Below are 26614 nucleotides of genomic sequence, written 5' to 3'. Positions count from 1 at the left end.
ACCAACATAGGTAGTATATCTGTATATAAAGACTTTAATCCAGAAGTGAGTGGGAAAAGAATCTGGAGGAGGTCTGTGGGAAAACATGAATAAAATTTACTTGATGTCTTTAGAGAAAATGGAAAAATTTTTTGACTGGGTCCCCAGAATCTATGGATGTATTTAACATAAATGACTAGAGCAACTCCTTATGCCATGCAGGGATGCAGCCCAAGTCATTCTCTGGGGAACCACTGCCAGTTAAGATGAACTTTTGAGTCCCTCTATCAAAGTCTCCATATATTCAGCTAATAATAGTCTGGAGGCCTCTGTGGACAGTAGCACCTGCGCAGCACATGTCAGGCAGGCAGTGCGAAGTTTCTAACCACAAGTTGCAGTCTCCAGTGAAACACAGAGCAACACTTTGCTCTTGGCTCCACATCAACACTGAAATATGAAACTCTGAGCTATGTTACCACATGTGCCCCATGAAGAGAAAAATAGAAACTGTGAAGTAAAAAATAACACGTTATAAACAAAGAGGCTTCTCCTTTCCCTCGATCCCTTCTGGATTGTCCTCTGTTTCCATCTCTCTTTTCACTCCCATCACCATCCCCCATGCAGGTGCTTACTGCAAGAGAGGATGAAACTGTTACCTGCTGTTTTCCCTTTCTAATAAGTAAAGAGGGGCATTCACAGACAGAAATAAAAGAGAACCAGAAAGTGATGAACCAATGTTCAACTCAGTAACTGTTGATCCAGACCTCATGTCCCTGGGGTGGGGACAGTGGACATCCAACTATTTGGAATTATGCTCCCTTTAACAGTTTAACAGTAAATGTTCCACTGAGAATTTCTCCACTTCACTGTCCATTATTATTCCACTAATGTGAAACTTTCTATTATTGCTGAAGAAGAAGGAAAAAAAAAAAAACCTGCTGTGGAAAACCACTAATTGCTACTTGTTGAGAAACAAGAGACCTTAAGCCAGGTAAAGGTGAGTTACAATTTGTCAGAATTCAGGTTTCTACATGCAGACAAACATGGAAAATGTGGTTAATTAAGTAATTCAGGTAAAGCCTTTATCTTTTTATTTGAGCTTCTGGCCAAGATAAACTTGAAAGGAAGAGTGTATGGGCTTGTGAAAGTGAATCAGAGGGTGGGGCTGAGGAAAGGGTGGTGCTAGAATCTCTAAACATTATTTCTACAGTTAAAAGTTACTTCACCCAGCCACAATCTCTTACTGAACGAACAAATTGCCAATTCTGCTCCAGTAAAAGACAACAAGGTATTGTAAATATTTCTTTGTTTAGAAATGTTTATTTATGTCTTCTTTTTCTGTTGAAGTGCCTAGCTAAATAACAAATTCTCAAGAACTCCCACAAAGCACCCCCCAAGAATTCTGTGCAAGTCTGAGAGATTGAACCCTGAGCTGGTTCAAAGATTGTACTGAAAAGAGGGCTAGGCAGGAGAGAGCACTCATTTCTAAAGATGGTAGAGAGATTGTTTTACCATGAACTGTGAAACTATGAGTAGAGTTTCCTCCAGTCACATTCCTGGGTTTTCCACTCTGTGTCTGTCAACATAGGCAAGGAGAAATAGGATTTTCTTAGAATTATTGAGCCAAAACCCTTCTAACTCTTCAGAAGTGTGGACTGGGCAACATGAACTTGACCATCATCATTAATGTGGGGAACTAATGATCTGACTCTCTACCCCCTACCCCCACCCAACTTCAAGTCTTGGCCACCGTTCTATGGTGCATCAGCATTCTTCTCCTTCATGGAATAATCTAAGCCCCTAACCTTACACTACATGCTCGTCATAAACCCTCCCAGACTAATTCCCTCAGAAATAGCTTTAGGCAAATATAAATTTCTGGGGAAGGGGGAGATATCCTTTTCTGATCTGCAAACTTTCACAAAGCAGGCAATACCATCAGTGTCACTGCGAAGTCAGGAGGTCTTGGATATCCCCCAGTAGAAAAGGGGAAGGGGATCCTCCTTGTTTCCTCCTCCAGCCCATCATCATTGCTCTTTTCTTCCTCCTCCTGTTCACCCTGTTTCATCACCCAATCTTTCCCTTTTACCATTAAAACCTTAAAGGCGATAAGATACTATGACAATCACAAGTCTTTTCTCCAAGTCCATGAGTTTCTTTTCTGTGGAAAGCTTCATCTGTGCCGTTTATTAGATTACAGATATAAGTGATATCATATGGTATTTGTCTTTCTCTTTCTGACTTAACTTAGTATGAAAGTCTCTAGTTTCATACATGTCGCTGCAAATGGCATTATTTTGTTCTTTTTTACAGATGAGTAGTATTCTATTGTGTATATATACCACATCTTCTTAATCCATTCATCTGTCAATGGACATTTAAGTTGTTTCCATGTCTTGGCTATTGTGAATAGTGCTTCAGTGAACATATGGGTGCATGTGTCTTTTTCAAGGAAATTTTGTCTGGATATATGCTCAAGAGAGGGATATATGTCCAAGGGGGAGGGGGAAGAAGTGGGATGGACTGGTAATCTGGGAGTAATAGATACAAACTATTGCATTTGGAATGGATAAGCAATGAGATTCTGCTGTATAGCACTGGGAATTGTATCTAGTCACTTGTGATGGATTATGATGGAGGATAATGTGAGAAAAAGAATGTATATATATGTGTGTGTGTGTGATGAGATCACTTCGCTGTACAGTAGAAAATTGATGGAACACTGTAAACCAACTATAATGGTAAAAATAAATATCATTTAAACAAAGATACAATGACAAAAGCATTTGTATTTATAGCCCAGAGAATGAGACTGCAGTTATAACTCTGCTGTTAGTTAGCTGTGCATGTTAGTCAGCACATTTCACCTCTCTGGGCCTCTGTTTCCTAGCAGAACAAATAAGACGATTTGAGTAGAGGGATTCCAAAGTTCTTTCTAACTCTGATTTGCTAGGAGTATGTGTATCTCTGATGAGACATTTTCATGAATGATACTGTACTTTTCTTATTTTTGTATTTCTCTAGCTAAGCCCCTTTGTGGATTGAGGTGTTATTTTACAAATATATATTTATATGTATGCAAACTGATATATCTATATACCTCCTAAAAATTGTAAAAGATCAATTCATTCTGCAAATGGCACGGTTGGCTTTGGATCTAGACATCTATAGTCTTCTCTGAAAAGAACACTGTCCAACCCTTCCATGGATAAATTATTTCATGTAAAATCTCATCCCCAAATTCTGCATTTTTCAGAAAGCACTTTTTACTGCTGAGCTAACTTTACTAAAGCCTGGCTCAGTACTTCTATACATTTTTTTGAAGGTAAGAGTTGTTTTTCTTGTATGTTCTGGGCTTTACCTGATATATTAATGATGATATGAATAAAAGAATTAATGAAGGGGAAGATAATTGGATATTAACTTTCCACAAGAAATTAGCCCTTGCATTAGAATTATTGTTTTCAGGACTTTGTTACAAGTAACTAAACTCTAGAATAACCATAAACCATAAGTAGAAAGATAAAAATCCTATGCCCTAAGATAGTAGTTTCTCCTCTCCTCTCTTCATGATAATTATGCTTTGGCCATGGAGTCAAGCATTTTTCATATGAAAGTAATTCATGAGTTCTTGAAAGACAGGCAATAAACAGAACATCATTTGAATGAATACAGCTTGTAAGGAAAATAGGGAGGTTGTTTCTAAGATGGCACTGGATCTGTCAAGAAAAAGTACTTACACGCAAGTTCTGAACATTTTATGAGGGTATAGATTTACTACAAAATGAGTAAATCTATACCTTTTTTTCTTTAATCAAATAATGCTAGCGTAGGATTATCATCAGCTTTTGGAATAGGCGGGAGCTACCACTGGGAGGATTTAGAGGCTGGGAAGCTGTTTGGTTAAGTGTAAACTTAGGATCAAGAGGGATTTCCATAGTATCATGGTTAATCCAGGTCATGATGAAACCAACACTTTGTCTACACAAGCCTCTCTCTTGATTCAATCATTGGTCTAGAGACCTCATGACCTTTCCAAAGTTCTCAGTCTAGGTTTCTCAGAGGCCCAGATGATGTCAGTGCAAGACCAAGTTCTATACAACATTGGCACTAAGGGGAATTTCTAGGCCTAGGAATTTGATTTATTTTGAATCACTTAGCCAGTTTGAGAAAGTATTTGGCTATAAAATAACAACAGGTTGGAATTCCTGCCATGACGCAGTGGTTAATGAATCCAACTAGGAACCATGAAGTTGTGGGTTCGATCCCTGCCCTTGCTCAGTGGGTTAAGGATTGGTTGTTGCCGTGAACTGTGGTGTAGGTTGCAGACGCGGCTCGGATCCCATGTTGCTGTGGCTCTGGCATAGGTTGGTGGCTACAGCTCCAATTAGACACCTAGCCTGGGAATCTCCATATGCTGTAGGAAGCAGCCCTAGAAAAGGCAAAAAGACAAAAAATAATAATAATAAAATAAAATAACAACAGATTAAACTTCACTATTTCTTTGATAGAGACCCAGTCTTAAATCAAAATATCAGAGTAATTAGAGGTGAAATTTAGAAGTTGAATGTGATATTTTCAAAAATGAGAAAGCTTGAGTTTCTTTGTTTGTGAAGACTGGTACTGGTTTCAGAGGGTCTCAAGTGAGTGAGAGCAAAGGCAAGGGAGTCTTGACTTCTCCACTTCTCTATAAACACTTCCACTAACCTGAGAAATAGTTCAAGTTTAAATAGATGAAAAATGGTGGTTAGAGCCCAAATAATAAACCCTCTAAACAGGAGGTAAATAAGTAGTTGTCAGTTTCTACTTTGTGCAAAGTCCTGAGCTGAGTGCTGTTGGATGCACAAAGCAGAGCAAGAAAACTTCACTCTCAAGGAACTTTCCCTGGACTTGCAGAGATAAAAACATATGAAAATAGAACTAGCAGTGTGACAAATGCCAAGCAAGTGGCAAAAGCTAAGTTATGGGACTTTGGTGGTAAACATGCTCCCATGAAACCTAATGGTCAGGAAAAGCTTCCAAAGGAAAAAAAGGATCTGGAACAGAGTTGGATTTCAACAGAATAAAGGAGGATAAAGGCATTCAAGGAACCAAGATATCCTATATCAAGGTGTGAAGGAATAACATGTTTTAAAAGTATAAAAATACAGATGAAAGACAAGTGAGAAAAAATACAAAGTTGAAAAGATGTATAATTAGCCTATATTTATGGGTAAAGTCGGCATGTTATGTGGTGTATTGAAAAGCAGCACAGGGCTGAGAGAGAGGAGACCTGATTCTACTGCCATTTACATTGTGGCATTCTCAACAGGGAGCTGCTAACTGACCAGAATCCAATTGTCCTCTCATGTGTGTTAGCTCTACACTTTGAGGCAATTCTCTTAAACTCTCTGAACTTCAGTTTTCTAATATTTAAAATAATGTTAGAATGGAATTTTCCTAAAGTTCCTTCAGCTCTTTTATATATATGTGTATATATATGTATATATGTATATGTATATATTCATACACACATATATATAGTAATTATACTATAGTAATTATACATAATCAGACTGGATAATACATTCTTCTGCATTTCAATGAAATGATTTAAAAAATAATTGTGTAAGCTAACAAATCAATTTACAAAAATGAAATAAATGGAAAGGATTATTAACATGTTCCCTAACTCTGCTTTATTTTTCTTAGATTTTTCCCAATGGACTCTCTAGCAAAATCTATCAACCAATTTGCTGTGGAGTTTAGCAAAAAGTTAGCTGAAGCTGCTGATGGTAAAAATATCTTCTTTTCTCCCTGGGGCATCTCAACCTCCTTGGCCATGGTGTATTTGGGCACCAAAGGTACCACTGCAACCCAAATGGCCCAGGTGAGTGAGAAAGGTAAACCATCCCCTGTTGCCATAAGACAGAATGCTCTGCTTGCCTTTTATCTTCATTTCTCTACACATTTTACAACCATGTCCTCCAAAATAAAAGACACACTTAAATAAATTTTCTAGACCATAAGAAGAAGTCTGAGAAAGTGAATCAATTTGAAAACTGTTTCTAGGAAAACCATTTAAGAACCTGTGTTCTCTGGCAATATCAAATGGAGGGATGATGAGGTTATCACATTTGGTTCAACACCAAAAACAATTCTATTTTGATTATTATAATATTTCAAGAAGGTAGTGGCTCATACTTTAAATAACAGAATTAGTTCATCATGTTACTAATCTCAGAAGGATTTTCATGAAGACAAATTAAAAAATTAAGTGAATTCTCTTCCTCATGCTTTGTTTGGTTCTTTCTTTATTCAACCCCTGGTGATCTGGACGAATCTAAAGACCCCATTAAGAGCATTAAAATAGTAAAACAGTATTAATCTATAAGCAAGTACTGATTTGATGTAAGAACCCTCAAAGCATAGTGTGTCTTTGTAGCGTTAAATAGCAAAACATTTCAAATCACCATATATGTGTGTATATATTTATCTATGCACATGTAAACATATCAAATCACCATATATGTGTGTATACATTTATCTATGCACGTGTAAACATATAAATATATAAAAATTAAAACAGAAGAGGTTAAATTTGGCTCATATCATACAACAATTGAAAAGCTAAGTGACAGAATTTCCACCCAAGAGGTGCCCTCTGTGACACGTATGGAAATGAACATAGCCACTAATTCTGATGAGACAGGCAGAATACATATTCTGTCAGTTTGGGCCTAGGATACCTAGGATATTCCCTTTATATTGTAATTTATAAGATATTCTGTGGTTCAAAAACAACAACAACAAAGTCTTGGTTTACAGAAAAACCCTGGTTCAGAGCTAGTTATCAATAATTGGCTAATTATTATAAGACTTAAGCTTGAATGTGTTAGACAATCTTAGAGTCCAATCTGGATTCACTTCATATAAATATATTGCTTACCCTTGTTTTTATGTCAATATTACTTAAATATTAACAGCTTCAATTTGCAGTTGAGACTGAGTTGCCTATACACCCCTCTTTTGCTATGGCAAGTGGTTCCGTTTGCCACCATGTGTCAGCACAAGCTTTTTTTAATTCCCTACTGTGAGGTGGGTCCAGGATGCATGTGGGAGATAGAATTATCTCATTTTCTCTATTGTACAATTCAGGGGAAACCAAATATCCACATCCTTCCTGTGAACTTTTACATGAATTCCTGGGGTGAAGACAAAGAATCTGTCTCTACATGTCATGGTGGTAGGCAACAAGAACTATAGCAGAAAAAAATAACTAAATTCATGAATTTTCCAGATAATTGGAGCAATGGTGGCTTTTGCTTAAATTGTCTAAATGACAATTGAACACCTAGCCTTTTCCCCCAAAAACAACCACAGATAAAATGAAACAGGGAAAACAAAATAATTTTAGCCCTAAGGGTTAAACATCATTCTCAACATCATCTTCAATGTCCTATAAAAGGTGTTAAAATAAAGAGACTAGCAAATTAAATTCAACTTAGGAGTTTATTTAAAAGTAGCACTTTGTTTATTCTATCAGTTCAGGTAACACACTGTTTAAGTTGAATCAGAGCCCCCTTGGTTCATTCATTATATGTTGTGTATCTACAGGAAAGACTGGCTTACAGTTACTGAAGTGTATTTCATATGATTACATCTCTGCAAAATGTGCTCATATATTGCCTTTTAATTGAAATTGTAGGTTCTTCAATTTAGCAGAGACCAGGACAGCAAATCTTATCCTGACAGTGAAAAGAAAAGGAGAATGGTATGTCTTACATTTCAATATACATTTGATAATTAAAGAGAAAGTACTTTTAGCACATGTACTTTAGTGGCTAATTTAAGCAATATTTAATAGGTAACTTTTCTTAGAAACATATACTAAAATTATGGAAATTCTTTTAGAGTATACAATATCTACATTTTTTGGAAGGGTCATATTCTTTCCCTTATCTCTTCCTTTTCTTCCCCTTCAAAACTAATCCATTTTCAACCTTGTTCTTGCCTTTGCAAACTAAATGTGAAGCGAATGACGTCCTAACAACTTCTACATTCTTGCACTGATAATATTAAAGAAAATATTTTTATCTACCATATAAGTGATTTCACTTTTGTTCATAAGACATTAAACCGTTTCATTTACCATAAGCTGTTCATATATATGTAGTTCTTATTGAACCTTTTTAGTTGACCAATTTATTTTCTTTTAAAGGAATTCAACATGGACAATGTTGAAGAAATACACTCTGATTTCCAGGCACTTATCTCAGAAATCAACAATTCCAGCAATGCTTGCATACTTAAAACAGCCAATAGGATCTATGGGGAGAAAACATATCCATTTTGCAATGTAAGAGCAAACAACTTATTTTAAGCTGATGGGAAAAAAAAAAGCCATGTGAGATAAACCAATAAACTCTTTGGACATTTCCCTAGGGATCCCATGGACAAGCTTAACGTATGTGGTGTATGCAGTCAGCATTTCTGAGAAACAATCACTTAGACCAATCAATGTGTTGAGTTGTAAAGGAAACCAATAACATATCTCAAACCAGATCTTGTGGTCAGATCTTTATGCCAAGAAAAAGGGGGTACACCCCAGGAACAATCCATGAAGCACATAGCGATGTGGTTTATATAATCCCTGGGCCAACATTTGTTTCATGGGAAAGGCAGAAAAAGATACAGAGTAACTCAGTCTGGTAAGTCTGAAGGAGTATGGGTGGAGACTGTCCTCAAGAGCAAAGCAGACTCTTGGATCAGATAAGTCACTTCACATCATGACTTTAGAGACCTTAGGAAAGATTCCTTTTTTTGTCTTTTTAGGGCCACACGCAGCATGTGGAGGTTTGCAGGCTAGGGGTTGAATCACAGCTGTAGCTGCTGGCCTACACTGCAGCCACAGTAGCCGGAATCCAAGCTGCATCTGTGACCTACACCACAGCTCACAGCAACTCAGGATCCTTAACCCACTGAGCAGGGCCGGGGATCGAACCTGCGTCCTCAGGGATGCTAGTCAGATTTGTTTCCGCTGAGCCACCATGGGAACACCAAGAAAGATTCTTAACATGGAATAATATCAGCTTCTCTTCTTCTCTGATGGTTGAGACCCCACAAGGCAGACTGTGAATGATTTCAACCTTAGTTCAGACTCAAGAGCTTCTCAGAGGGGTCAGCCCTGAACCAGGCCAGACATTTACTTCTTTCACGTTTGTCCATCATAAGCTTTGGCCCATTTCAGAAGAGAGCTGGAGGACCCAGGACCCAGTGCCCAGTGGGTAAAGAGCAGGGAAATCAGATAGAGTGGAGGGATAGGAATAGAAAAGTTCAAGCTATCTTGTGATTTCCGGTAGTGCTAGCCCTGTCCATACCCGGCCAATTCCCAGATGTTCAGGACTTGGGCCTTGGGCTTTGTTATGACTAAAGGCAAAAAAGCAGCCAAGTGAAGTCTTAGAGGCATTGTTATTACTGATAGTCTCAGGGCTCAGGTTTGATTCAGATACAGGAGAGATGATTGAGCTGGCTGGGCTGGACACTTGGAAAGGAGAAAGACAGAGAAACACAAAACAGTACATCTTTTAAAATATCCACCAGCCTTGGCTGTGCTCAGAGAGGTTGGTCAGAACCCATGAGTCAAGACAAGGAATGATACTTCAAGAATATTTATGCATTCTTTTGTAAGATTATAAATTATACAGAACTATAGACTTTATAATCATCAAACCATTGCCTGGAAGCTGAGTTAATTCACCACTTTTTACTGCATTTAATTCCTCCATAAAGTAATAAACTCAGGAACACCACAGATGTCCCAAAGAATAAATTATGTTTCAAGACAGCTGCCATCCTAAACAGCAACCTTGGCTCTAGCCCATTTAGGATGACGGTCACTGGGTGGAACATCAAAGGGCCGGAAGTGGGAGGTCTGCTTTTTTTCCTTATAATGCCTGATGAAACCTTTGATGGTTCTTGGAAATCAGTTTTCATGGCAGCATATATCATTTCCCTCAGAAGCCCTTCTCAGGGTCTTAGATGTTTAAAGCCCACAGCCAGCAGCTACCAGACCCACAGGTCTTAATTTGGCTCCCTCTCTGCCACAGAAAGCCAAGGACAACTCCCAGTGCCCCTTGGCCAGAGTCACTCTTGGCATTTCTAGAATGCTCCCCCTTTTCATCCTAGCCCCATTTCCTAGGGATGAATAAAAAATAGAAGAGGATGTGGAGGCTCCAGAGTGGTGGGATGTGGGCTTTCCTTCCATACCTGGAGTTTTGCATGGGAAATCAGTGCCCAGCTATGTTTACATATGGGGGTATCTAGTTTTTGGTTTTTTTTTTTTTTTTTTGCTTTTTAGGACTACACCCATGGCATATGGAAGTTTCCAGGCTGGGGCTCTAATCAGATGCAGTTGCCAGCCTACACCACAGCCACAGCAACGCCAGATCTGAGCTGTCTGTGACCTACACCACAGCTCATGGCAATGCCGGATCCTTAACCCACTGAGCAAGGCCAGGGATCAAACTGCCAACCCCATGGTACCTAGTCGGATTTGTTTCCACTGAGTCATGATGGGAACCCTGGGGTGTCTAGGTTTTAACCAAAGCTGGAGTGTGGAGAGATTGAAGGGAGCAACAGGGTTTGCAACTGTCCATCTATCTGGGTTGTTGGGTTTTGTCTTTTTTTTTTTTTTTTTTTTTTTTTTTTTTTTTTTTTACCAATAATCTAAATGGACTTGATTTCTCAGTTGTGGAAAAAAATTATATGAAAAAAGATTTTACTCATATCTTCCAGAAATATTTAGAAGACATGAAAACATACTTTGGTGCAGAGCCACAGTCTGTGAACTTTATGGAAGCTTCTGGCCAAATCAGAAAGGAGATCAACTCTTGGGTTGAAAGCCAGACGGAGGGTAAGCTTTCTCCAAGGTGCTCACCAGTGTGCTTTCTGCAAGTATTGTTTTATTATTTTGAATTTGTGTCTTGTGTAAGTATATGCATGTTTTAACTAGAACTGTGGACACATTCTAAATATTTGTTTTTATTTTCGCCCATAATTTTTAGATAAGCTTTTCCAATAAGTCTTATCTAAACCAGGTAAGACATGTACTTTACCAAGTAGAGAAGAAAATGATCAAATCCCACTCATTTCAAAGAGGAGTCCAGGAGTAAATGGCAGGAAAGTTCAAAAAGAAATTTAGGAATATTGCTGTATTTGTGCTTTCTAAAGAAAATCAACTGCTAATTAATAATAAAAATGTGGTATTAAATGTATTATATAATCTTAAGTAATTTTCAAAATAAGTGCATGTATTGTTGGGATATGGGCTAAGCTCCAATAACAAAGAGACTCAACATACAGTTTGTCTTTCTCTGACCTAGTAGTCACAAGGCAAATACGCATTCTGTCCCTAAAAGCCACCCAGAGACCCAAATTAGTGGATCAGCTCTGCCATCCTCAAGATAATGACTTTCATATTTGTCTAAGATGATTCTTACATTTGTCAGTTTGAAATAGGGAGATAGGGAAAATAGAGAAAAGAAATAGGGAAAAGAAAGCCTCTGTGCTTTTAAGGGTATGTCCTGAGAGTTTCACACATCAGTCCCACTCATATCTTAAACTTGGTTATAAGGCACACTTTATGCTCTGGTGACCAACTTGTCCCAGTTTGCCTGGGACTTGCCTTGTTGTAGCACCTGAAGATCTCTCTATCTAAGGCAAACCAGGATAGTCAGTGGCCCAGACTTGCTGTAATAAAGGTCTTTAAAATGTAGTTTTTGTCTGGGTAGCCACATGCTCACCTAAAATTTGAGCATTCTGTTTCTAAAAAGGGAATAGTAGAAGGGTTCTTATAAGCAATTTAGTAGTCTCTTATTATGATCCTTATTTTAGAAATTAGGAAACTGAGGATTTAGGAAAATTAAGTTACTAATATCAGGTAGTTTAAAGCTTCATAAATAGGATTCAAACCTAGGTCAGTTTATCTCTGAAATCTGAACTCATTTCAATATACCACACTGCCTTTTAAATCAATGTATCTATTCATGGCCCCTTGTATCTCACGAAGAAATACAAAAGTTGTAATCACTAATGAATATTAATGGAGTTCCCGTCATGGCTAAGCAGAAATGAATCTGACTAGCATCCATGAGGATGCAGGTTTGATCCCTGACCTTGCTCAGCAGGTTAAGGATCAGGGGCTGCCATGAACTGTGGGGTAGGTCGCAGATGCTGCTCAGATCCCTCATTGCTGTGGCTGTAGTGTAGGCCAGCAGCTACAGCTCCAATTTGTCCCCTAGCCTGCGAACCTCCATATGCCTAGGGTGTGGCCTTAAAAAGACTAAAAAAAAAAAAGTAAATTTTAAAAAATAAAAATCATTATAACATGAAAAAATATTAATGACTAAGCCATTGCTTTGCATGAAAGAATGTGGAATGTTTGGATAACCTCCCCCCATCCCCAAAGCCCACCAAACTTCAGAGTTCATTTGTATGTTCCTGTCGGATGCTTGCTGACAATCCTACATACTTTATTTTTTATTTTAAATTTTTTTTTGGTCTTTTTTGCCATTTCTTGGGCTGCTCTCGTGGCATATGGAGGTTCCCAGGTGAAGGGTTGAATCAGAGCCACAGCTGCAGGCCTACGCCTGAGCCACAGCAACGCAGGATCCAAGCCACATCTGTGACCTACACCACAGTTCATGACAACACCGGATCCTTAACCCACTGAGCAAGGCCAGGGATCGAACCCGCAACTTCATGGTTTCTAGTTGGATTTGCTAACCACTGAGCCACGACGGGAACACCCGGATCCTATATACTTTAAACTCAACATATTTAAGTCATATTCAGAACAGCTTTCCCATACCTTTTCTCTTAATGCATTCATTTGGCACCCCGTGATGTTGTAGCCACCACATCAGAAATCTGAGAGATAGTCTAAATTCTCTCCTTTCTGGTGCCTTACGTGTTTCTAAGCTCACCTTTACTTTTCAAGCTCTTCCTCCTCTACTCTTGGCTTTGTTATCATTTACCTGCTGCCAATGCAATAATCCGTTCTAATCTTGCTCCTGTCAAATGCAACCTCCATACAGCCACTAGAAGGACCTATCTAAAATACGAACTAGAGCAGGTAGACCATGTCTATCCTCAGAACTTATCGTGGTGCCCCATGCCCAACCGGATGAATTCGAGTTCCCCAAACTCACACAGAAGCCTCAGCATGGCCATGGAGACTTGCCTGTCTCTCCACTTCGACTCTTTGTCATTCTCCGACTCAAAATTTATACTCAGGAATTCTAAGCGGCACAGAGTCCCTGGAACTCCCTGTATTGATTCGCTCATGCATTTGTTCATGCATTCCCTCTGTCAGAAACCTTTTCCATGCCCTGCCACTCCCAGCCCCTTCATGGCCACTGGATAACTTGTTAGGGCTTCATTCAGGCATAATGTCCTCCAGGAACTCTCTGGCTCCTAAGCTGAGCTAAGAGCCTTCTTCTTTGCTCCCAAATCCCTCTGTCGAAAATCTTCCATTGACACTGTTACTGAAATTAACTGCTGAAGTCCCTGCCTCCCCCACTAGACTCAAGGACTCCAGCTGCAATCACACTGCCTTACAGGAGTTTCAGCTTTGAATCATTAGCACATAACAGTCCTGCTCACTGCAGCTGTTCAGAACATTAATGTTTATTGAAGTGAATGGAGGAAGTTGGCAGCTCTAAATTCTCAGTTCCTTTTCCAATGGACTAGTGACTCAGAAGCTATGGTGAGGCAAGAATGACCATTACGCTTAACTTACACCAGATTTGGACTCATCCAAAAGTAAGTCTGGTTGAAAACTATAGATTAGCTACTATTTACTGAGTACTTGCACTCAGTGATTGCACTTGCCCGCGTGTTAGGACCAAATATGACTATAGGCAGAAGCACCTTGTAATATATAGTACAAACTCAACATAGCAGAAGTAAGAGAACGAACAGTATTGGAGCTGGACTAAATCTCAGCTCTCAAGTTTCTACCCAGTGCCTATTCTGTTTTCCAGAAGATGGGGGGGGGGGAGACCCTACAGACAGGAAGACTGGGGGTAACTCATCTTGTGCCTTTCATCGCTGCAAAGCCTTTCATAGCTGAAAGCCTTTCAAATTTGTTTTCAAAGAAGAACTAAATAAATAATCTTTTAAATTATGGAGGAAAGAGTAGACTTAAGATTATAGTAACTGTATGGTTGAGATACACAATGGCCACACTTTCAAAAATTCTCTGTTGTCATAATACTCATCCAATGAGAGGTTCCCCCCTCCCCCATCTAAGCTCACCGTGGGTATGGTCAGAATCTTTTATTAAACCTCTGTTTCCCACAGCCCATGACTTTATTCCTCCAGCTGGCCCTGATGATTCTATTTCTTAGAAGTGAAATCTTACAATTCGAGAGAAAGCTGTAATCTTTCTGTATTTTCTTTTACATATTAGACACAAAGATCAGCTATGTGGGGGCTATTCAACATCTAATAAAGTAAGGAATTAATCAGCTGTTTAGAAACTGACTTTGTCAAGGCAGAGCTCTACACATCTTAAGGAAAAGTTGCTAGTAATTCTTTGGCATAGAGAGGTTCTATATGAACCACCTGAAAAAAGCATCTTTCCTCAAGCTTTCAAGCAGGTCTTCTTCCAGGTAGCCATATGGACTACTAAAACATACACAGCATTCAGAGTCAAATTCTCAATGATAATATCAGTCATATTTGTAATTATTTTTTTCCAATTTGTATTTTTTTGATTTGTTTTCTTTACAATCTATAAACTCCTTAACAGTGGGGATTAGTGATGGCCGTTGTATACATGTTTTTAACCTCAGAATCTATCATGTGCTTGGTACATTGGGGACTCTAGTGTCACATTAATATGTATGCAGCAGCACGACTTACCATGAATATCTGCCAAAAGGATGTCCTCCCCATCACCTAGAATGACCAAGGGTTTAAGCAATGATCGAGCCAGTAGATGGCCCTTAGTGCTAGAGGATAGTGAAGCATTTTCTTTAGATTCAAATTTTGCTGTCTTATTTTGAAGTTGTACATAAGTGCATTTTGTACATCCTTTGTGAAATTAATTCCATTTTAAATGTTCTGCCATGGCTCTGGGTTCAAGAGGCTAGTTTCCTTGAAAGCATATGAACCTAGATACAGTCCAATAAAACTTAAATCAACTGGATCTCAACCAAAATTAGATCAATTTGTGCAAACCTCAACCCTTGATGTGTTCTCTATTTGTATTTATAGCTCTATCAAATGATAGAATAATTAAAGATGACACAACTTTATGAAAATAAAACTTCCATACAAGAAAAGTTAAAATATAACACAGAAGGACTCCTCATGGTGAATCATCAATGAGTTTTGAATTAAGTTTAATACACTGTATTTAATGAGATAGAAATACAAATACTAAAATGTTTCAGAAAGCTTTGAAATCCGTGTGGTGAGAATATTTATACCAGCGACACAGGCTCCAAGTCAGGAGCCTCCTCCTCCACATCCTCATCCCCACCGGGAGCCAGTTGACCAGCAAATGACTGGAAAGGGAAAGCCAGAACTCTGATTTCATTTAAGAATGGTTTTATCATTCTTCATGTACCTACTATTGTTTTCCATACCTACATTTTTTATTCTTAATTTTTTTTAATCTTTCTTTTTTTCTTTTCTTTTTCTTTCTTTCTTTCTTTTTTTTTTTTTTTTTAAGGGCCACAGCCATGGCATATGGAAGTCCCCAGGCTAGAAGTGGAATCAGAGCAGCAGCTGCTGGCCTACTCTACAGCCACAGCAACATGGGATCCGAGTCACAACTGCGACCTGTACATCACAGCTCATGGCAACTGAGTGAGGTCAGGGATAAAACCCACACACTCATGGATACTAGTTGGGTTAGTTACCAATAAGCCATGATGGGAACCCACTGTTCTTAACTATTTTAAAAACTTAATTACATTAAAAAAATCTTTATTTTTTAAAAATTCAATTCAGCAATATATAAAGCAAGAATTAGAAAGCTTTTGTTTCCCATTTTCCCTGTTTGTGTATTTTCTTTACAAAAATGTAATGACATTATAATAGAGTGCTGTGACTTTCCTGTAAAAGGCTAATTAACCCATTCACATTTATTGTGTAATTATTAGTATGTTTGGCCTTTCTGCTGTCTTATTGTTTGAGGCTTTCTATTCAATTTAAGACTTTATATTTAACATGATTTCTTTTTTTCTCCTTTCATTTCCTCTGTTGCATTGATAAAGTTTTCTTTGTTCCACTTTTTTCTCTAGTTTTTTGGGTGTCACAGAAGTTATTTCCATCTTTCTAGTGGTTGCACTTCCATGTAAAACATATCATTTATATACTACATAGAAAATTTAAAAATATATTTTTAATGTCTGGAGTTAATCCAGTATTTAGTTCTCTTAAATAAAACAAAAATTTTAACATGCTTTCACTTTTCACCTTCTTTTCTTCCATTACACTTCTCCTGTGGCTGGAATTTTTAGTTTCATGTCATGATATCAAAAAAAAATCTTGTCTGTCAACAAATATTTACAGATTTTTCTTTATCATGGTTTCTTATATCCCATATCTTCCTCCCTTTGACTTTTATTTACTGGATACTTTCTCTTGTAATTTTTGAAGAGGGGGACAGATTGTCTACAGGTGACAAAATTTCAGAGAAATATAATATCTGAAAAATACCCTTGTTTTTCTTTCCACTATGGTTTCACTATGTTTTTTGTTGTTGTTGTTGTTGTTGTTTGCTATTTAGGGCCTCACCTGCAGCATATTGGAGGTTCCCAGGCTAGGGGTTGAATTGGAGCTGCAGCTGACAGCCTATGCCACAGCTAGAGCAACATTGGATCTGAGCTCTGTCTGCAACCTACACTGCAACTCACGGCAACACTGGATCTTTAACCCACTAAGTGGGGCCAGGGATCAAACCTGAGTCCTCATGGATACTATTCAGGTTCGTTACTGCTGAGCCACAATGAGAACTTTGCTCTTTCCACTATGTTAATGGAGTGGCTGAATCTAGAAGATTCAAAAATTTTCCTCAGACAATAGCACCCAGTGCTGCTGATGAAAACACAACTGTGCCCCATATTCTCCCCAGAAGTTTCATAATTTTCTTTTTCTTTGGTGTTCTGAAGTTACAACATTATGTTCTAGGCAGAAGTCTTTTTAAAGTAAAAAAAATACAAAAAACAAAAAACAAAATCTGCCTTGCACACTTTTAAAAACTAAATCTAAAGACTCCTTTAGTGAAAGGAAATTGCATCTATTATTTATTTAACCATTTTCTCCTCTTCATTCTTTCCATTCCTACCTTCCATACTCCCTATAAGGAAATTTGGAATCTTGGGATCTGTCCTACATGCTTCAGTCTTCCCTTTATACTTACCTTTCATCCTTTGGTCCTTCTGTTATACTCTTCCAGCTCATCGATTTGCTCCAGCTATGATACTCATTTTATTATTTGGTCCATCTAATTAAGAGTTTTAGTTTGACAATTACAGATTTTCTACTTTGTTTTTTCCCTTCAAGATCTATGATTGTTGGTTATTTCTTTTTCATGGGTGAGTTCTCCCATCAGTTCTTTCCAAATGAATGAATTTTGCTTATTTGTAAGTCTTTGTTTTGCTGAATTTGTATTTACTGTTCTGCTTTCTCATTTCACTTACTGAGTTTGGTACTTCTTTCTCGTGATGTTGATTTTCTTCATTGTTTAATCTTTTTGGTTTTCTTCTTATTTTTGTGTTTGAGAATTCCAGTTCACTTGTCTTTAGTTGGCAGTTCTGATTAGAATAACTTGTCTGTAGTGAGTGTTGTGCTGACCCTGGGTGTGGGAGACTCTCAGTTTTGGGGAGGAATTCCTAGATATTTGTCCCAACCTCACAATGACATAGGTGTCTTTACTTATTACATAATTTGTAAGCTAACTATTCGTTGGTCACTGTGGTGCACAGAGAGGTACAAAAGTCAATAGACAAGACTGTTCCAATCAGTGGCTATTCATCCTAGCTACACATTAAATTGAATTTATGGATTCCTAAGCTCAGCCCCAAATGAATTAATTCAGATCTCTAAGGGTAAGACTTGGGCATCAATATTTTTTATAGATACATCTCTCTAATCTTTGGCTCTGTTGACACATGACCTTCTTCTTTGTGTCTTTCTTATGTCTCTGTGTTTTCACACAGCCTTCTCTCTGTGCATCTGTGTCCAAATTTCCTTCCTCTTATAAGGACATCAGTCACTGAATGAGTGGCCACCCTAACTCAGAATGACTTCATTTAAACTGATTGCATCCACGAAGACCCTCTTTATGAATAGCATCACATCCACAGGGACTGAGGGTTGGGATTTAACATATCTTTTTGGAGGACACAATTCAACCTACAACAGTATATTCTCACAAAAATGCATAGCTTAAATATTATCTTGAGGAAACATCAGACAAATCTGAACTGAGAATTGAGGAACATTCTACAAAACCTTTCCAAAAGTATCAAGGTCATGAAAGAAAAAGATTGAATGGGGGGAGTTCCCTGGTGGCTCAGTGGGTCAGGTTAGGGATCCAGCATTGTCAGTGCTGTGGTTGGGATTACTGCTGTGGTGTGACTTCTGTCCATAGCCTGGAAACATCCTCTTGCTGTGCCTGCAGCCAAAAAAGAAAAAAGAGGAATTCCCATCGTGGCTCAGCAGTAAGGAACCTGGCTGGTGTCCCTGAGGATGAATATTCAATCCCTGGCCTTGCTCAGTGGGTTAAGGATCTGGCATTGCCTTGAGCTGTAAGTTGCAGATGTGGCTCAGATCTGGCATTGCTGTGGCTGTGGCATAGGCTGGCAGCTGTAGTTCCAACCTCTAGCCTAGGAACTTCCATATGCCATGGGTGTGGATCTGGGAAAAAAAAAAAAAAAAAAAAAAAAAGAATGAGGAACTGCCTCAGATGAAAGGGGACTAGAAGGAAATGACAACTACATGCAACTTGAGATTTTTGTTTCAGAGAAAGGACTTTACTAGAACAACAGATAAAATTTAAATAGGATATATTAATAGTACTCTATCAATACTAACTTCCCAGTTTGAATCATTGGCGGATATGTTATTGTTTAACAGTATTTCATAATCACCATTTTTATAAGTGTAGCTTTTCCCCAAGATGCAACTGTATCACTTGAAATATGTCCTTTTGCTCTTGTAGGAAAAATCCTAAATCTCCTACCTGATGATGCTGTGGATTCTGCAACCAGAATGGTCCTGGTGAATGCCCTTTACTTTAAAGGAACCTGGGAACATCAATTCTCAGTCCAAAATACCACAGAAAAGCCTTTCAGAATAAACAAGGTAGGAACCTATTAACAACCAGTATGGATTTTTATATGGCATTGTAAAGGGAATTCTATTTATTTTTTTATTTTTTATTTTTTTGTCTTTTCTAGGGCCACTCCCGTGGCATATGGAGGTTCCCAGGCTAGGGGTCTAATTGGAGCTGTAGCTGCCAGCCTATACCAGAGCCTCAGCAACACCGGCTCTGAGTCGTGTCTGCGACCTACACCACAGCTCACGGCAAGGGCAGATCCTTATCACTGAGCAAGGCCAGGGATCGAACCTGCAACCTCATGGTTCCTAGTCGGATTCGTTAACCACTGAGCCATGATGGGAACTCTGGAAATTCTATTTTTAAATTCACTCTTCTTTCTGAATACATGTTCTTGTAAACTATGGCCCTACTAGGGCAGGGACAGCTAAACTGAAAGCCCCAGTTCCATCCCATTTGGAAATTCCCCTTTCATTGTGTTTTTCTCTGAAAATAGACTATTCACATATTTTATTATTCGGTCCTTCCTGCAACTATGGTAGAATAGGTAAGGTAGTTATTTCATACATATCTCTGGTTAGATATGCAATGTGGCTAAGTGACTAAAGCCATACTTAAGTTAGAAGTCTACCAGAACCATAACCCCAAACTCTTCTCTTACTAATTCTGTTCTTGTTCTACTAACCCAGTACTGTCTTCTACCAAACTCTTACCCTTTCATGAGAAAAAGAAACAAATATTTTAAAATCTTATCTCTTTCATTAAGATTTCTCTCAGTATTAGGACATAAGACACTTGTTTGTTTTTTGTTTGTTTGTTTGTTTTTTGTCTTTTTGCCATTTCTTGGGCTGCTCTCATGACATATGGAGGTTCCCAGGCTAGGGGTCCAATCGGAGCTGTAGACACCAGCCTACACCACAGCCACAGCAACGGAGGATCCGAGCTGTGTCTGCGACCTACACTACAGCTCAAGGCAACGCCAGATCCTTAACCCACTGAGCAAGGCCAGGGATCAAACCTGCAACCTCGTGGTTCCTAGTCAGATTCATTAACCACTGCACCATGACAGGAACTCCAACACACTTGCTTTTATAATATGAGCTTGCTTAGGCAACAAGGGAGAATATGAAAGGTGATAGATGTACCTGAGGGCAGGAATGTGGCTGGTTCTTGGGGCTTGAGTCCAAATAAGTGTTCAGATATTGATTCATTCTCTACCTTTTCACCTCTGTTTCTCCTATCATTATTCTCTCAGACTGAAGTCTAATTTCTCTGTGTTCTAGTCTCCCATGGTGGAACATAACTACCCCCATCTCCTTCATTCTAGAGACCAGTCTGCTAGGTCTCATTCCCGAGGAGTGAAACTAATTGGCCAAAGTTTGTTAAATTTTTTTAGTCCTGGGGTCATCTCATATAAGCAGTGCTGCTCAGGACCTATTGCTGTAACCATATGGTTGCATGCAAGAGACAGTTTTCAGACAATCAGTGGTGGCATATGGAGTTCCCAGGCCAGAAATCTACACTGCAGCTGTAGCAACACCAGATCCTATAATTCACTGTGCCAGGGTGGGGATTGAACCTGTGTCCTGGAGCCACAGAAACACCGATCCCATTGTGCAACAGCAGGAACTCCAACCACTGATCTTTTGACTATCTTTATAGTTTTGCCTTTTTCAGAATGTCATATAATAGACATTGTATAGTATGTGGCCTTTTCAGACTGTCTTCCACTTAGCAATATGTATTTACAGTCCCTCCATGCCTTTTTATGGCCTGATAGATCATTTCACTTTACTGCTGAACATATTCCATTATATGGATAAAGAGTTTGTTTATCCACTCACCTTACTGAAGGGCATCCTGGTTGCTTCCAGTTTTTGGCAATTATGACTGAAACTACTATAGACGTTTGTGTGTAAGATTTTGTGTGGAAATGTTTTAAACTCATTTTGGTAAAGGAGCATGGCTGCTGGATCACATGGTAAGACAGTGTTTAGCTTTGTAAGAAACCACCACACTGTCTTCCAAAGTGGCTTCCACTTTGCATTCTTGCTGATGGAGAATGTCAGTTCCTGTCGCTCTATGTCTTTTTTTTTTTTTTAACTCAATGAATTTTATTACATTTATAATTGTACAATGATCATTACAACCCAGTTTTATAGCACTTCCATCTCAACCCCCCAGCCCATCCCTCCACCCCCTCAACCTGTCTCCTTTGGAAACCTTAAGTTTTTCAAAGTCTGTGAGTCAGTATCTGTTCTGCAAAGAAGTTCACTGTGTCCTTTTTTTTAGATTCCACATGTAAGAGAGAGCATTCGATGTTGGTGTCTCATTGTCTGACTAACTTCACTTAGCATGATAATTTCTAGGCCCAGCCATGTTGCTAAAAATGTCATTATTTCTTTCCTTTTAATTGTGGAGTAATATTCCATTGTGTATATGTACCATATTTTCTTTATCCACTCCTCTGTCAATGGACATTTAGGCTGTTTACATGTCTTGGCTATTGTACATAGTGATTTGATGAACATTGGGGTACATGCATCTTTTTGAGTCATGGTTTTCTCTGCGTAGATGCCCAGGAGTAGGTTTGCTGGATCAAATGGTAATCCTATTTTTAGTTTTCTGAGGAATCTCCATACTGTTTTCCATAGTGGTTGCACCAATTTACATTCCCACCAACAGTGTACTGGGTTCCCTTTTCTCCACACCCTCTACTGCATTTACTGTTTGTAGATGTTTTGATGATGGCAATTCTGGCCTGTGTAAAGTGGTACCTCATAGTAGATTTGATTTGCATTTCTCTTATAATTAGTGATGTTGAACATCTTTTCATTTGTCTTTTGGCCATCTGTATGTCTTCTTTGGAGAATTTTCTGTGTAGATCTTCTGCCCATTTTTTGATGGGGTTGTATGTTTTTTTAGTATTGAGCTACAGGAGGTGTTTATAAATTTTGGAGATTAATTCCTTGTCAGAAAATTTGTCTGCAAATATTTTCTCCCATTCTGTGGGTTGTCTTTTCATTTTGTTTAGGATTTCATTTGCTGTGCAGAAACTTTTAAGTTTACTTAGGTCCCATTTGTTTTATTTTTGTTTTTATTGTCATTAATCTAGGAGATGGATCTAAGAAGATATTGCTGTGGTTTATGCCAGAGAGTGTTTGGCCTATGTTTTCCTCTAAGAGTTTTATATTTAGATGTGGTCTTATATTTAGGTCTTCAATCCATTTTGAGTTTATTTTTGTGTATGGTGTTAGGTAGTGTTCTAACTTCATTCTTTTACATGTGGCTGTCCAGTTTTCCCAGCACCATTTATTGAAGGGACTGTCTTTTCTCCATTGTATATTCTTGCCTCCTTTGTCATACCTGTTGATTCACATCTTAATGAGCAGTTTGTGTTGTCAGTTGAATTTTTAGCCATCCTATTAGGTGTGTAGTGGTATAGTCATTGTTTTACTTTGCAATTCTTTAAGGACATACAATTGAGCATCTTCTCATATGCTGTATGTCTTCCTTTGGTGAAGTACCAGATCAGATATTTTGCCTATTATAAAAATTGGTTCTTTGTTTTATTATTGTTGAGTTTTAAGAATTCTTTGTAAATTTGGATACCAGTCCTTTATCAAATATGATAATCTTGCAAATCTTACCTCCTACTTTTATTGTTTGTATTTTCATTCACTTAGTAAATTTCAGTTTTATGGTACTAAAATATTATCTCAAATATTTGTATGTGAAATACACCTTACTTAGTTTCTGAGTCATTGGCATGGAATAGTTTGCATAAGATCACATGCCCTTTTCAGTGTCTGATAAAATCTAGCTTGCCGTGATTTATAAAGGATGCCATAATAGTGTCAGAGAAACTCCCCTATCATTTATTGATGATGTTATCCAATGGAACACATATTTTCAGAAAGAAAGATCTGAATAACTTTATTTGGCATTTAGCAGGGAATCACCAACTTGCCAGTATCCCAGACTCCTGGAAACCAATGATGATGAAGAATTGAGGGTTTTGGGAGTTCCCCTTGTGGCGCAATGGAAATGAATCTGATTAGTATCCATGAAGATGAGGGTTTGATCCCTGGCCTTGCTCAGTGGGTTGGGGATCTGGCATTGCTGTGAACTATGTGTGTGTCGAAGATGCAGCTTAGATCTGGCATTGCTGTGGCTGTGGTGTAGGCTGGCAGCTGTGTAGCTCCAGTTCGACCCCTAGCATGGGAACCTCCATAAAGCTCAGGTATGGCCCTAAAAAACAAACAACAACAACAACAACAACAACAAAAGAATGGAGGGTTTGGTGGGGCACCTCCCCAGCGATTTTGCTGTGTATCTTCCACAGACTACAAGCAAACCTGTGCAAATGATGTCCATGAAAGAAAAACTTGAAGTTTTTCACATAGAAAAGCCAGAAGCCATTGGCCTTCAGCTCTTCTATGAGAGCCGTGACCTCAGCCTGCTCATCCTACTGCCAGAAGACATCAGTGGGCTGGATCAGGTAAAGGCATTCACTGTTAACCCCACCCCTCTTCCCTCCCTTTTGGTAACCACAAGTTTGTTTTCTATATCTGTGAGTCTGTTTCTGTTTTGCATACAAATTCATTTGTATGAGGAGAAAAGTTTTCAAAAAGGCCATCAGTCTTTCCGACATGAAGATGGTTCTAGTGTTTATCCCTCTTGGGAAAAACATAAAAACATGATCTAGTTCTTTAACTTCTGTCAGGAAGGCAATCAACACACCTTGAGCCCCAGTTACTGTATTTTCACAATATCAGTTAAGCTTTACAAAACTCTGTAAGGTTGATATTACTATTCCTCATGAAGGTTAAATAATCTATAGACACCTTTAGCATTCAGTTGCCCCACAAACAACAGATAGAGATATTCTTTGTCAGTCACAAAGCTGTGTGGATTGATCATAACAATCTTTCAGTTAGTGTAGGTCCTTCTTCTCCCTCTGGTTGGATCTACCTAGTTAATTTTAAAATCACTTGCCTTAATCTAGCTGTACATTTTAAATCAAAGTGATTCTAGAACATTTAAACATTTTTAATCAGGCAAATATTCTTTAGGAGATACAGTCTGTATCAGTGCATCAGCAAGTATTATTTAAGTTGTTCATCAGTCAAACTTCTCTTAAGCTTGACATAACTTTGGTCAGACCACGTCTCTGAGCAATTTGAGCATCTAAATTGAACACTAGTTCTCATGCAGTAAGTGGTCTGTATTTCTTTGCTCTGTGCCTAATTTTTCATGTGCACCAGACTTTTTATAAGTTTCTATTGCCCTACTAGTGTGTCAAAGAGATTTCTAAATAGTGTCATAAAATTTGTGGAACTAGAGAGAATGGTAAAAATAAGACCAAATATGAATACTAAATCATTGCAGTTACACCCTTAGAAGACAAGTATTTCTTTTTAAAAGTGCAGATTCCTGACATGAAGATATTATCACATTATTAATGCATATCATTTACAAATAGGTTGTTGACAGCAATACTTGGATCTAGAAACCCTCTCAGAATACCAAAAACATATGCTTTGAAACAAACATGTTTTTTACAAAATCAAACATCATTTTTTCTCAGATACACATATGCACATGTATATATAAATATATTTTTGTCGTTTTAAAAATTTAAACTATAAAGGGGAGAAACAGCGCCCTTGAAACCACTATTAAAAATGTATTACTGTTACAATTTGGGGATTTGCTTTTCTTTCTTTTTTTTTCATAGTTTATGATTACTAATTTCATATTGTTGTGATTTTAGGCTATAGATTTTATTTTATCTGAGATTTTATTTTCAAAGAATTGTCTCCCATATTAATAAAACTAATTTTTTTGTGCCCTGACATACAAAATGTCCTAGAGTACATGATTTTGTGTCAACAACACCTAAATACATATTTATACAGATATATTTGCATGTGTAGTTGATGTCCTGCATATTATAGGAGTACTTGGATTTTGAATCAAGGTCTAATCTAGAAACCTATATCTTAAGAGCTATTAATCTGCAAAACAATATGTCAGTAGTGTGAAGTCTCTCATTATAAACAAAGAATTTCTAGATGTGTATGTTTTATTACTTTTGGTAATGGGAGTGATTATAATTCATTGGTATAAAATCTAGAGGTCTCCCTCAACCAAAATTTTGCAGTCTACTTTGAAATTACTGACTCTTCCTTCCTTGACTCCAAACTGCAGCTGGAAAAGGCCATCACCTATGAGAATCTGAGTGAGTGGACCAGTGCAGACATGATGGAATTGTATGAGGTGGAGCTGCACCTTCCCAAGTTCAAACTGGAAGAGACTTATGATCTCAAGTCAACCCTGAGCAGTATGGGAATGAGTGATGCCTTTAGCCAGAGCAAAGCTGATTTCTCAGGAATGTCTCTGGAGAGAAACCTATTTCTGTCCAATGTTTTCCACAAGTCTTTTGTGGAAGTAAATGAACAAGGTACAGAGGCTGCAGGAGGCACTGGGAGTGAGGTGAGTTTTCGAATTAAACTCCCCTCCATTGAAATCAATGCAGATCACCCATTCCTCTTCTTCATCAGGCACAACAAAACCAACAGCATTCTTTTTTATGGGAGATTCTGCTCCCCCTAGACCCTGCATCTCTCTCCTCAAGAGCATCTTATAGTGTGAATAATATTTGTAAGATGGAAAAACACAATTGTAATAAAAGCAAATTTGTAGCCTGGCTCTTTTTTACATATGAATATCAGCAAAATTATCTTGAGATAATATATTCAAATGATTCTATCATATTCGCATAGTTAGAGGGCATGGCAATTTTTTTTTTTAACATCTCATCTTATTGTGACTTTTACTTACATTTTAGAAATTTGGTTTTTCAACTGAATGTTTTACAATGCTTGAGCTGCCTAGTCACTGTATTTTCACTGTCACTTATATTTCGCATGCACCATTTAGTGAAGAAAAATCTTTACAAAGGTGATATACAGATAAACAAGAAATTTCTCAAGAATAGTACTCTGATGTTTCATAAATTACCAATGTAAAATTAAATCTCTCTTTCCCGCTGCCTATTTTAAAAATACTTCTGTTGACATTAATGGAAAAACTAGTGAACTCCAAATGAAATCTGGAGTTTAGTTAATAGTAACATACCAATGTTGGTTTCTTAGTTTAAAAAAAATGTATCACCATAATGGTAGAAGTTAGCACTAGAGGAAACTGTTAGAAGTGTACAGGAATTCCCTGTATTATCTTTGTAGCTTTTCTGTGCATTTAAAATTATTCCAAAATAAAAATTTTATTAAAAAT

General features: G+C 38.0%; 1 protein-coding gene and 1 long non-coding RNA gene across 2 annotated transcripts in view; one reads left to right on the top strand and one right to left on the bottom strand.

The window, feature by feature from the left end:
- The window catches only part of LOC146406837 (uncharacterized), a 487766-nt gene that overhangs the window by 6295 nt on the left and 454857 nt on the right, over window positions 1-26614 (bottom strand). The gene's annotated exons all lie outside the window — the stretch shown is intronic.
- SERPINB10 (serpin family B member 10) lies at window positions 1186-26614 on the top strand. Its single transcript, NM_001244161.1, has 8 exons — window positions 1186-1267; window positions 5671-5848; window positions 7667-7732; window positions 8180-8317; window positions 10756-10873; window positions 19199-19341; window positions 23661-23816; window positions 25529-26614. The coding sequence occupies exons 2-8, from the start codon at window positions 5681-5683 to the stop codon at window positions 25931-25933; spliced, it is 1194 nt and encodes a 397-aa protein (NP_001231090.1). The 5' UTR covers window positions 1186-1267; window positions 5671-5680; the 3' UTR covers window positions 25934-26614.

The sequence above is a fragment of the Sus scrofa genome, chromosome 1, assembly GCF_054392235.1.
Source record: "Sus scrofa isolate SSC_HxYL_T2T_F1_AM1 chromosome 1, Sscrofa_HxYL_maternal_Yorkshire_Landrace_v2.0, whole genome shotgun sequence".
Lineage (NCBI taxonomy): Eukaryota > Metazoa > Chordata > Mammalia > Artiodactyla > Suidae > Sus > Sus scrofa.
Note: the sequence above shows the minus strand (reverse complement) of the source record. Positions and strands in the feature narration are given on the sequence as shown.